Here is a 12,778-nt window from a genome sequence, read left to right as displayed (position 1 = left end):
CTCTCACAGAGCCTTTAGTAGATGCCTTGTAGAAGTGTGGTCCTGCTGTTTTCCACTGTTGTGCCCTGAGTGCTCAGCAAGCAATGCTGTCCTTGGTGATGGAGCTGGATGCTGGGATGATATATTTTGGTTAATGGTGTTCAGTGTCAGTTGACAAAAATCACTGTTTCCACCACTCCAACCTTGCTGGGTTGTGTTCCTCTCTGTTCTATAGCTCGTTTGGTTTTGCAGATCATCTCACCTTAAATGCATATCTCCATTCTCCTCTTTCCCTGTGTGCTAAGTGTAGAAAACAAACGAACTTCATCTGAACTCTGTTCTGGGCCTGACTCCATTATGGGACACAGCTGGCAATGGCTGAGACTGTTGTGATGCTTCTCTTTGGGTTTGGACTGCTGATCCCTGAGAACAATAACCAAGCCAGATGGAAGTTTATAAAGAGTGGGTAACAGCGTTAAGTTGCATCCAAGCAGCAGTTTTCATTCTACACCTGCCTGGAGGTGATCTTTAACTTATTTTGGTCTGGGGTTTGTGTACACTAAGGGCCTACCTCCTTCAGCTTCTAGGCTGCCTGAACTTAGACAATGAGGGAGATCTTCAGGAGTTTTATCCTCTAAGGTCTCATGCCACTTCTTATCACTTCCAGCTAAAAGAAATCCCAGAAAATGTTGAAGCTGCTTTGCTTGTGATTTGGAGTACCCCCAAAATTGATCCTCATTAGTGGATTAAGATTCCAGCACACAAATATTTCCAGTGGTCAAGAGGCTTAGTTGCTGGAAGAACTTTTTGGTACAAATATCAGCTTATATAGCCTCTATCCTGGCTGTGATAGCACAAAGGTGTGTGATGCTGTTTGTTCAGGATGCAGATCAGGAAACTTCTCTTCCCTTTTCCTCTTCCCAGGAGGTATTTTAGGCACAGATCTCGCTTCTGTATTTTGCCACATAAACTTACAAAGGCCTGGCCATTGTGGACACAGGGAACAATCAAACAGGGGAGGAAAAATAACTGCCTGAATTGCCTCTAGTAGTAATGCCACCAGATGCATAATCTTGGCTGGATGTGGCCTTTGTACTAAAGAGCTGGTGCTTGTGATTGAACTTCTTTTAATACATTTTTAATCACTTCAGCTTGAATTGCTCCCACATTTCCATTTCAATAACGTAAGGCTGGGAAAGTCAATGAAAAATTAATTTTCAGTTATTATAGGCAATTTCATTATAGTTTGCATTTTCATTCAAGCTGTAGTAATTACTCTAGTATCCATAGTGACAAAACATGCTAGCACAAACATGAGAAGACCTTGGTCTGGCAGCAGCTGCCTTACTGTGTAATCAGTTGCTCCTTTGAATTAAAGGTGTATTTACCTCTAAATGATTGAAACAAGCTGCATGATAAGCAGTATCATTTGTAGTCTTCGTAAGTTCTCTGCAAGCTTTTAGCGTCTTTTGGGTTTTGATGAGGAAACTTCATTGAAGTAAAATGTTTTAACTGCCTGCTAAACCTATTTTCAGTGTATACAACCCATTAAATACTAGGCACGCTTCAGAGATGTTTGTTTTCGTTGCATCAAATAGTATCTGCTGGTTTTGCAGCAGGAATTCTGTACTTAGTGAAATCGAGTTACGAGAAGATACTCTCCATCCTTATGAGATCAAAAGGGGCAATGCTGATCCCTTTGCCTTTTGACACCCCATTTAGTTTTCTTTACCAGGCAATATATAGGTTTCTCCCATATTGGTCTGGACATCCTGCTAATTTATTTATTATCATTATGTTAAATATTAAAAATAGACTTTATCTGTGCTGTAACATGAAAAGTTATATTTCCTTGTTGGTTCTTTTTATTGCCCCAAAGGGACTTTGATCCCACAAGCTGAAAATGATAAGCACATTATATAGTTTGTGGATTGCTGTCGAAGGCTCATTCCAAGCTTTTGCCTTGTCCTCACTGAAGCATTTATCAAGATAACAACAGACTTATATGACAGATGAAATGATCCTTTACAAGTGTTACATATGAGAAGCGACCATCCTGTTTTCAGTAGGATATTTCCTCTGAAGTATTCATGGCACTTTCTGTATCTCTGGTTTTTGCTTTGATCACTTGGGTTACGTTCATCGGTCTTCATGCTCAACGTAAGTAATGTCATTATTATAGGTGCTTGTGAGTCTGTTCCTGGTTTTATTGAAACTGAATGGAATTAGATTTATTAAATTCATGTAAATCACAGTCCTAGAAGTTTGAAGTATGTTGATGTGTTGACTGATAAAATAACATCTAAGCAAGCAACATAGTGCCGATGGATGTCATCTGTGGACTTCCAGGGGCTCATTGATCATAGAATCATAGAATAGTTAGGGTTGGAAAGAACCTTAAGATCATCAAGTTCCAACCCCCCTGCCATAGGCAGGGACCCACTGCTCTTGTATGTACAGTGGGTTTCACAAGTTCTCCTTGAACTTTTTCAGATTTGGTGGTTTTATATCCGCATCAGACATTAAACACAATACCTAGGATGAAGTTGAGTCTGAGACCTTATAGTTTTGAAGTGGGGATCACTTCAATTCCTTGCTGCTGTTATTCTGCTAAATTAGATCGGAATAGTTGCAGTTTTACATCTGGTATTTGTTGGAGTGGTAAGAACTCCATTAAAAGTTCTTCTTCCAAAAGTGAGAACTGTGCTATCCGTTAGCTGATTCTGGGAGTAGAAAAGGTATCTGCATTCCTAAACTTGAGGCATTAATATCATTTTGGCCTTTCAGCCTTCCTTGAGGATCTTCATAACAGTGAAAAGGCTCAAGTGCCTTTCCTTTGCTTGCGATAGGTTCAGAGGATCACCAGGAAATGGCTGAGGGAAATTTTTTCTTTGGGGGAAAAAAGCAACAAGGGTTTTTATTTAATGATTGAATTTCCCTTATTTAACTGTGACATACCATTCCAACCAGTCCCAACTTCCCGGTTTTATTAATCTTTTTTAATAATCCTGCTTTTCAAAGTAAGCTTTTGAACACTCAAAGATGGATGCAGTGAATTAGACCCATCACCAGCAGCTGTTGCCTATGAAAGTATGCTCTAGGGTTTTGTTCGGTCACTTGTGTACAGATCTGTCCACTCCTATGGAGTGGTGCAAATGTGAAGGCACCTGCCTAGCCAAGCAAAAATAGCCCACTACTTATTTTACTAACTGCTGCTTTGAATACACAAGGAGAAGAGTGGGGACACCCTCAGCATTGGTGCAAAGCCACAGGAGACCGCAGAAGATGCACAGGTATCCATAAGAGCACAGATTGCACTGTGGCAGCTTTGCTGAGTAATTATGGTCAGGGAAGGAGGGAGAAATCTGGTGGGTTTCTGGATTTCTGTGTTTAGAGTTTGCAGATCTAGGGAAAAAGTCTCTTTTTGTCACACAGAGAAAATGTGGAGAGAGGGCACTGAGGTATCCATGTATGAAAGCCACTTCCCAGGAAAAAAGCCTGTATTTCCAAAGTGCCAACTTCTATAACACTGTAAGGAGAATACATTTCAGGTAAATCTGTCAGTGTGCCTTTACCCTTAGCTCTCAGATTCTTGCTCACATTTCAGTGATGAATAGCTTTCTGTTTACAGTGCCCTTGGGAGCAGAAACCATTTGCAAGGCCAGGGTGCAAAAGTAGTTTCAATTATGATTTCCACGGATGGTTCAGCAGGAAATTAACCAAGAGTGATTCATTGTTGTTAGGCAATCAACTCCAAGTTCCAGTCTGGTCAGGGTACAAAGGAAGGACAACTCTGCAGCTAGACGTTTCCACATCCTTTTTTTAAGCTGTGATGTTCTTTGTTGTAGAACTTCTTCAGGCGAAGATAGATTGGGTCGCAGACACTAATGTTTACCTATTCTGTGTAATGTATCACATTAAACCCTGGAAATCATGTCAAGGTGCTACCATGATGGATGTCTTTCAGCTTCATTTGAACTGTATGCATCTGTTTTTATATAAAGCATAAGCTTTTTTTGCCTTGAACTACTTCTGGCAACAGTCCCACTGTCATTTGTACATGACTTTTCCTTTTCTTTTCAGAAATCACAACTATAGATTGTGACACCGTCCCTGCAGAACTCACACTGACAGGCTTTTTGGATGAATTTACAGGTAAAAATCATGATTCTATGCTAGAGCTGTCCAATTTGCTCCCTAATGTGTGCAGTACTTCAATGCTTCATACGGTGTATTTTATAATGAATCTGTATTATTAATTAATTCACAATAGGCTTCATGGCTGGATGCAGCAGCTGCTTACATGGCACACTGATTAGGAGAATTGTGGAATGCTGCTGGCCATGATCATCATAGAATGGTTTGGGTTGGAAGGGACCTTAGAGCTCATCCAGTTCCAACGCCCTGCCACGGGCAGGGACACCTTCCACTAGAGCAGGCTGCTCCAAGCCCTGTTCAAACAAATAAATATGAGCCTCAAAACTCCCTGATCCAAGGTCTCACTGTCTGAACAGACTGAGCAGGCAAAGGGAAAGTAAACAAGCACAGAAAACTTTGATGTCTACAGTTCCCCTTGTGCAGTCAGCCCACAAGAGTTGATGCCTTCCTTCCCTCCTATGTCAGAAGGAACCAGTGCCACCACAGCCTTGCTCTGCTTCCAGAGCTTTGCTCCACTCCAGACTGGAGCTACTCGGAATGCCAACTGTTTGTTTTGCTGGAGCAGATGGGCTGCAGAGGAACAAGCAGGCTTGCAGTGCAGCGAATTTCAGGATCAATGCTAGCCAGTCAATGCATTTGCGGTTTCTGTCCTGGATTACTTTGTTAGCGTAGCACACTCTGTATGATTCTAATGATTATTTAATTTGTGCAGCCTGACAGGGTCAACATTAATTTACCCCCACATTTTGTAGGCTTCCTTAGTCTAGCTGGTGAAGTGTGATTGTGCCTTGGAGACCAAATCCCACACTGGGGGAAGTCCAGTGACTGCTGGAGAGCTCAGTGCAGAAGTGGTTTTGTTATTTACATTGCAAATGCAGTCCAGAGGTTAACTCCATCCTCCTTTTCCTCCCAGCACTAACCAGAGAGGTTACTATTGTTAGCTAAAGGCTCAGGCTGTCTGTGGCTACACTGTCTGTTAGAGACAGCCCTGCAACCGGGATTCGACTTGCCTCTCTATATGTGTATACACAATGATCACATGAGGCAAAGCATTGAATGTTATGGCCAAAACATTCCCTTCAGGAACGGACTCAGACCGGTCATTCTGTGCTCACTGCCATTTGCCTGGACTTTCTCCTTACATGTAATTATAGACCAGTATCTTTGGGCTGGTAGCTGACGGCATTCCAGACACTCCCTGCTGCTGGAAGAAGACAAGGTTCCCTTCCTTCACCCACTTGGAGACCAAGACCACAAGTCTATATGTGGACATCAGAGATGGGACTGTTATAGAAAGGGTTTACTAGCCTGAAATTAATAGTGATGGAGTACAAACCCAATAGAGTAAGAAACAAACACAGACAGCAAATTTCCTGAGGCTTGTGGAAAATACTGGGGATGTTCAGGAATGATTTTGGAGGGGAGAGAGGATTATAGGTTTGCAAGCCAGATAATGTGTTCTGTGAGAAGACAAGTATTGTTTCATCAACATAAATACATTGATAATATGAGTAAAGTAACTTTCATGAAATTGCCCATAGCACCACACTGGATGGCTTAAAAGGATCCATTTCAAATGCACGTTCGAACACTGATTTGGTGTTTAACCAAACAAGTAGTACATTCACTACTGAAATGACAGTGAGTCCAATATGAATCATGGTAATTACAAATAACAAGTTTCCATGTATTGGAGACAACAGTTCCTAAATGCATGGTTGCAGGAAACCACATTAAAATTGATTCTTAGGCTGCATTTTTCGTGTTGCAGTGTTCTGTACATCTAGGAACAGATTAAAGGAAGGACCATACACTCACCATGCTGTACCAAAATCAACACTCAAACTACAACACGCTTGAATCCAGATTCACAGTGGATTCTATATGCTTGGTAGGTTCAATTAAGAGTTAGGAAACGCCCTTGTGTTTGGATGATACTGATACTGATCCCATATAGCCCTGACCAGCCTCTTGCTCCTTTTGATTCCGTTCCTTGACTTTGATTGCATTTTGATTACACTAAATGTGAAAAAAACAGTTTTGCAGCCAAAAGCTATTTGCAGAAAATGGTGGAAAATTTGGGGCACATTTTGCCAAGGTTTTTAATTCTGGAGACACAGTTGCAGAGTGGGAATACATTGGGAAAAGTGGGTTTGTGTGGTTTTAAAAGCGTACCAATACACTTCTGCAGAGTACATAAGGGGACTTTAAGAGAGCTGATATTTTAGCTGAAAATGCCAAAATAATATGGAATGTAACCAAAGGTAACCTGTCAACACACATGAAATGAACCTATGGATTTCTTTTCTGTAAAGCAATATAATTTGTTATGCTTTCCCTTACAGGTGTTATAGAATGGATTACAAATATCCCACCCAATGTCAATTTGAAATTAGGAGAGAATCTGTTCCCTGAACACTTACCGTATGTGGAGCTGGTGTATGATTCTGGATCTAATAATGCAACAGTGAGGACTCGTAAGCCTCTGGATGTTGATACTATTGAGGTATTATTTTCACTGCGTGTAAAACCTGGATATAAAGGTTCTCTTGACAGGTGGAAAAGGGGTGGCACTAAGACATCAATTGTAATTGCTTAATTTCTCACCACGAAGAGCAGCACAGGCTTCAGTATCTACCTCTCAGTAATGTCTGTTAAGAGTCTTCAGTTTTCTGTACCTGTAAGCTTAGTAGACAGTTCTTCCCTGATCATGTATTGCCACTTTAATGGAAGCTGTAAATCCACAGTTATGATAGGTGTCACTTCCCTTAAAACTCATCTCTCAGTAACATGAATTATTTCACCAAGCGAGATTGATCAGCTGTAATTTGGTAGAAGGCAATCTTTAATCAGGTGAATATTTATGCAAGTGCCTAACTTCACACCTGAATAGAACCATTGTCTTCTGCTGGTCGATGCACAAAAGGAGAGGTCTTTCTTCCTAGGCCATTCTTGCTCTATAGGACTACCAAGAATAAAGAAATGTTAATGTTTTCCTGGGTAAAGATGCCTTTGAATGTGAAAATGGTGTAATTCTGCATAGTAAGAGGAGGCTGTTTGTTATACGAGTACCGTTTCACAGTAGCACTGTACTTGACAGAATTGACCCATACCTGTTTTAAATACCACTGTTACAATAAAGACTTCCAACAGATAAAAACGTACTTACAACTTCTACATTCTCTTTTGGACATTTTCCACATGGGTTAAAACACTTTTTATGCTGCTTATACATATTCTCGCATTCTCTGGCAATTCTCCATCGGGACAACAGCCCGGTACAGGGATGGTGGGATCTGGGTGGGTGGATAGCAGCAGTAGATGAATGGTAGCCAAATAAACTTTATAATTAATAATCTGTAATGACTTTGCTATATATTCAAGGCGAGGTTGGACAGAGCCTTGGGTGGGATGGTTTAGTGTGAAGTGTCCCTGCCCATGGCAGGGGGGTTGGAACTGGATGATCTTAAGGTCCTTTCCAACCCAAACTATTCTATGATTCTATATTATAAGCAGTGTGTTTTGGGACAACGCACCTGAAGATTCAGCTACCAGAAGTTGTTTTGTATAATTTTGACCTGAGCATTCCTTGACATCGTATTAAGAGGTCATAGATTATATTATTTATTTGTTTGTTTGTTGATTTTTAGAGTGTCTATCTCTTTTATACCATCATTTGCCAACGGATTGGAACGGTAAGTAAAAGACATGTTGTATAACCTATGTTTTTGTCTAAATTTAATGAGAATTACTGTTTTCTGAGTTATTATTCCATTTAAAGATACGATGCAGGGAGCTGAGAGTACCTTTTAGAAGCTGTATTTGTTTATATGTGCTGATTTGAATAGTTTTGTTCATGGAAAACCTAAGGTAAACCTTTAAAAGTTCATTTAAAAATACTTTCACAAACTTTTACTCCGTTGTTACACATGGTAGTCTGACTTTCTCACTGCAAGCTTTTAGAACTGAAGGGATGTCTCTTTGAAGATCTCGTTTTAGACGATGAAATGAAACGTTAGCAGTATGCTGCTGCCTCACTGCTGTCATTTCTAATGTATCTTTTGCTTCCATTATGAAGAATAATGAGGTAGAGAACAACAGAAACTTAATCTTGGAAGATGTTAATGACAATTCGCCAGAATTTCTCCAATCTCATTACAGTGCTTCAGTATCAGAGGTGGGTTATGGCAAATGTTAATGTTTCTTCTTGTGACATTTTCAAGTTACTTTTTGGGGCCAAAACATATGAGGTTCTAACATGATCACACTGATATTAAATCATGACATGCACTTTTGTGGGACTTGTGTACACATTGCTGTGAGCGTGGAAAAGAATGGCTGGGTTGGATGTACAGCTGAAGGCATGGGGTGAATAAGAAACATTCAGTTATCTAACCTAAAACGGAAATGGGAAGTAAATTGCATATGTTAAGGCGGTGGCACAGCCAAAAGGGGCTTGTGACTGAGCATTTGATGGTCTTTATTTCCTCTAGGTAACTGCAGTAAATGTCACAATTATAAAAGTGGAAGCTGTGGATAAAGATTTTTCTCCTACGTTCAGCACCATCACTTACAGTCTTTGGGTGAGTGCCTTCTGTTTGTCAGAGACTGTGAACACCGGTCTACATTCCATACAGGATACAGCCTGGGATGTGATCCAAGTGAGCTGTCTTGCAGACACATGTTACAGATTACAAATCTGCAAAAAGCTAGCATCAGAAAGACCATTTAAAATTAGGACTTATACCACAGAATCAGCCTAGCATGCAGTGAGCCCCGAGTCTTGTTTCTTAGCATGTGTGAAATGCTTTGTGGCACTGTTCAACTACAGCTGAGGAGCTCACTGGTCCTGTTTAGAAGCAGGAATGAAACAGATCCCCCTCTTCTTAAAGTCTGTATTTGATTTGCTGTCAATCTCCAGTCCTGATGAAGTGTATATGTAAGGCACCTGAAGTAAGATTATTTCAGCTAACACTAGATATCTGCAGTGGAGATCTTCACATCTGATCCTGCTTGCTCTGCTCTTTTCATAGCGGTGAAAGGAAGCTGAATGCCATTCATCTGATCTGCTTTTAGTTATCAGCCATAGGACGAGATAAATCAGATAGAAAGTCTAATGGCATTGATGAGAGAGGCAATAGAACGTGTGGAAGAGGATCAGCATTTTCGTTTTCAGTGGGGGTGGTTGAGAGATTCCTGGTCCATCATGAAGAATAGTCCAATAATAAAGGTAGTAAGAGGACATTAAATGTAATTCATTGTTAACCATGTAAATTATGTGATTTATTTACTTAATAGGGTCCAAACTCCGATTACTTTCATATAAGGGAAGGAGATGGAAACGTCATGCTGAAAAAAACATTGGATTACAACAAGGTCAACCTTTTCAATCTAACAGTCCAAGCAAAGGTATGGTATCAATTAAATGAAGGAGTACCACAATAGTTCTACAATGATGTTTCTGTTGTTATAACATCCCAGTTTCTATAGATTTACAACCCGGGGAGTTCCAAGCTAAAAGTTGTGTCTGCATCTTGGTTTAGACTGCAGACAATGTAACACATCCTTAATATTTGAGCCACTGTTTCAGTCTCCCATTCAAATACCAGCCCAGGTTTCTTTCTGTGTGTATTTCTTTGACTATGCTTCTTGTATGGATTTATTTTTTAGTATTCTAACATATATTTATCAACTAATTCTGGCAGATCTACCCTATTTTTGCACAACTTACCACCTGCAGTCTCTCTGAGTGTCTTTTTTTGAGGTTTGAACCTATATTTGCCTTCAGTTCCTTTTAGAATTAAAAAGAAGTAATTTTGTCGTATCTATAGTGATATCTAGCAAATAGTGCAGCTGCAGCAAATACACTGTTACTACATTCTATGTGCTACTGTGTAACACCTACGTGATATAAAATTAATAACTAAGAACAATTGCCTTTGGATAGAGTTTTCCTAGAACTGGATTTCCAGAAGTGGAAAAATCTACCAGGGTGAGAGGTCTCAGGTTAAAAATGCTTAGACACTACAAAGCATATATTATATGTTATGTATAGTACATGTAATATTATTATATTCTGCTGTACTTTCTGCTGAGAAATGGCTCTTTCATGACAATATTTCTTATTTTCTTCCTTCTCTTGGGATGCAGGAATTAATGGGAAACAACAGCGATACTGCATCACTGGTAATTGACGTCCAAGATTACGATACATTGAACCCCTATTTCAGTCAATCAGTGTACAATGGAAACATCAGTGAAAACCAGGTAAAAGCTTTTCACTGAGTGCTGCAAATGTAAACAGATTATTGCTCTCTACAGTGCTTTTCTTTTGAGGAGTCCTCATCACTGCACAGCATAAGGTGGAGGGCTGCTTTGGTTTGTGCCAACTGGGGAACTGTAAGGTTATCAGCTGTACACTTCCAAGAACCAGGTTAATAGGCCATGTATTATATGAAACATAAAAACCTTCTGCTACAGAAACAGGTTCTTTTCTGTTTGGAGGAAAAAGAGGGGAAAAACCCCACAAAACTAAGCAACTGTTGTAACGAGGCTTTTACTGTAAACTTGGAAGGGCAGCTGACTGCCCATCAGTCCTGGAGCTGGCTGCCTGGGTTTGGTTTTAAATAGTGTATTTCCTACATATTTCATTACAATCAGGTAGGCAAAATAAGAATCTGAGATATTAACTGTGGTTTATATTCTATTGTAATTATCTCCTAAATAGGGTGGAAATTTCTCAGTGGAATGTATTTGATTAACTCAAGCTTCTATATGCATTGACAAAACCAGTAATCAAAATACAATATTACTAGAGTAATGCACTAAATATAATTATCTTTTGTATTATCCTTATTTATTGATCATTATCTTAATTTTAACGTATTTTAAACCACATGCTTTTTGTGTTATTCATTTGGTGTCCCTTTTGTTAGAAGCTCATCTTTAATTATCTGAAAGGAATCTTTTTAGATGTTCTAAAACATTTTTATCTTCCAAATAAATTGCTATTTGCATTAGGGTGGGAATGGAAATATTCCATGTTACTAACATGAATTTCATCAGTGACTACTGCCTCATAGTCTGGTGTTTTCTCAAATGCAGCGTATCCATCAGGTTATTTTGGTCACCATTTTCCTCTGTAAAGCCTGTCTGATAGAGAGATAATTTTTTCTGGGTCCCAGTGATTAAATACGTGTTTCTACAATCAAAATTGTGACTTAATTAGTTATTGATTTTATGTTTATGTGTAATTTTTGTTCAAGTTAATCAAGTTCACATATGTTTTCTAGGTGGGCCCTCTGGCTATTCACCCAGAAAAGATACTGGCTAAAGATGGAGACACAGGTATAAATGAAAAAGTACTTTACAGCATCAAACTAGGTAAGAGCCTTTATTTTCTTGTAGGCATTCACACAGTTATTTGAAGAGAATGATAAGGAAGTGCAGTGTACAGTCAGATGTCTTAGCTGCATGCCTCTTCACTACACTGCTTCTCCATGAGCTAAACTGACTTAATTTCAGTCAGTATAGAGGGTCCAACCACTTTAAAAACGTTTAGATGTTCTTAACCTCTCTCTAATAAACCATTCCTCAATAAAAGTGTAAGTCAGTTTAGGCTTCTGTTTCATCAAAGGATTTTCATTCAGAACCATCTAAAGTGAGAATTCCATCAGGAGCTTTTTCTCCCGCTGACAGAACTGCTAAAAGCTCCTGAGATGCTTAATATGAGACCCTTGAAGTGTGAGTGAATTTATTTAAGAATTGTTTTGAGGACACAGTGTTTGAAAACAAGCCTTTTATCTGGAATGTCTGTTCATTTTTTTGCTGTGGCTGAGAAGATAACAGTCATAAAAAGGACAGATCTTACCTCCTGTTCTGGTTCATTCTCATTAACCTATTGCAATCTGTTGCTTTGCAGTGGAACCCCTGCCCTATAGTAGCAACCACTTTACAATCGATGCAGACACAGGACTGTTGGAAGTAAGGATTGCACTTGACAGAGAAGAGTGTCCGTATCTCCTTGTGGGCATTCAGGTAGTGATGGTTTTAGAGTTCAGTGTGTTAATACTGAATCTTGATTTGATAAAATAATATGTAAATCATGGTTGCAGTTAATAGTACTTCTCATAGTAATGCTAAAGGGCAGTTGATATCAAGACTGTCCTGCCATTTAAAATACAAACAAAGGAAAACTTCATTCACTGGATATATGCAGTCATGTCATGTCCTTGTGTTAGGCTGGAATGGCTCACCGTTATCAGGGCATGGAATTACAGCTACAAACTCTTTGTTTTCTAGGCAAGCCAGCAAGACAATACTTTCAAAACAGCTGATGCAGTAGTTCTGGTCACTATTGATGATGTGAATGACAATTATCCAGTGCTGTCACAACCAAGTTACAACATCTCAATTCCAGAAAATCTCCCCAATGGGATGGAAGTTCTTCAAGTAACAGCTGCTGACAAAGATGAGGTAAAATGACAACGTTGTTATGGTTGCTACAAATACTGCACTTCTGAAATACAATGCAAAATGCGTTTGCATTCTACAGGTATAGTGAATAGTGCTATAGGTTATTTTTCCCCAAAGTACCTAAATATGCTTAAACAAAACAATCTTCATTTTACTTCTTTAAGGG

The 12,778-nt window shown here is 39.4% G+C and overlaps 2 protein-coding genes across 2 annotated transcripts in view; both read left to right on the top strand.

The window, feature by feature from the left end:
• Positions 1-2,069: 2,069 nt before the first annotated feature.
• LOC130597317 (cadherin EGF LAG seven-pass G-type receptor 1-like) lies at positions 2,070-12,231 on the top strand. The gene is made up of 10 exons (XM_057405734.1): positions 2,070-2,139; positions 4,063-4,134; positions 6,483-6,643; positions 7,788-7,832; positions 8,216-8,314; positions 8,631-8,720; positions 9,436-9,546; positions 10,288-10,404; positions 11,430-11,520; positions 12,059-12,231. Exons 1-10 carry the CDS (start codon positions 2,070-2,072, stop codon positions 12,229-12,231), a joined length of 1,029 nt encoding a protein of 342 aa, XP_057261717.1.
• Positions 11,589-12,778, top strand: part of LOC130597321 (protocadherin Fat 4-like) — a 30,646-nt gene continuing 29,456 nt past the window's right edge. Inside the window, exons 1-2 of the mRNA XM_057405750.1 lie at positions 11,589-12,174; positions 12,439-12,612. Coding sequence (XP_057261733.1) covers positions 12,574-12,612 — 39 coding nt within the window. The 5' untranslated portion in view covers positions 11,589-12,174; positions 12,439-12,573. The remainder of the gene's footprint in view (positions 12,175-12,438; positions 12,613-12,778) is intronic.

Source organism: Pezoporus wallicus, unplaced genomic scaffold, assembly GCF_028554395.1.
Source record: "Pezoporus wallicus isolate ANWC-B61680 ecotype Strahan unplaced genomic scaffold, APGP_CSIRO_Pwel_v1 contig_6714, whole genome shotgun sequence".
Lineage (NCBI taxonomy): Eukaryota > Metazoa > Chordata > Aves > Psittaciformes > Psittacidae > Pezoporus > Pezoporus wallicus.
This window is presented reverse-complemented; position numbering and strand designations above follow the sequence as displayed.

Coding starts and splice junctions, on each gene's coding strand:
- LOC130597317 (XM_057405734.1), top strand. CDS start 2,070: ATGGCACTTTCTGTATCTCTGGTTTTTGCTTTGATCACTTGGGTTACG. Junction 7,833..8,215: donor TTTGCCAACGGATTGGAACG/GTAAGTAAAAGA, acceptor TCCATTATGAAG/AATAATGAGGTAGAGAACAA. Junction 9,547..10,287: donor ATCTAACAGTCCAAGCAAAG/GTATGGTATCAA, acceptor CTTGGGATGCAG/GAATTAATGGGAAACAACAG.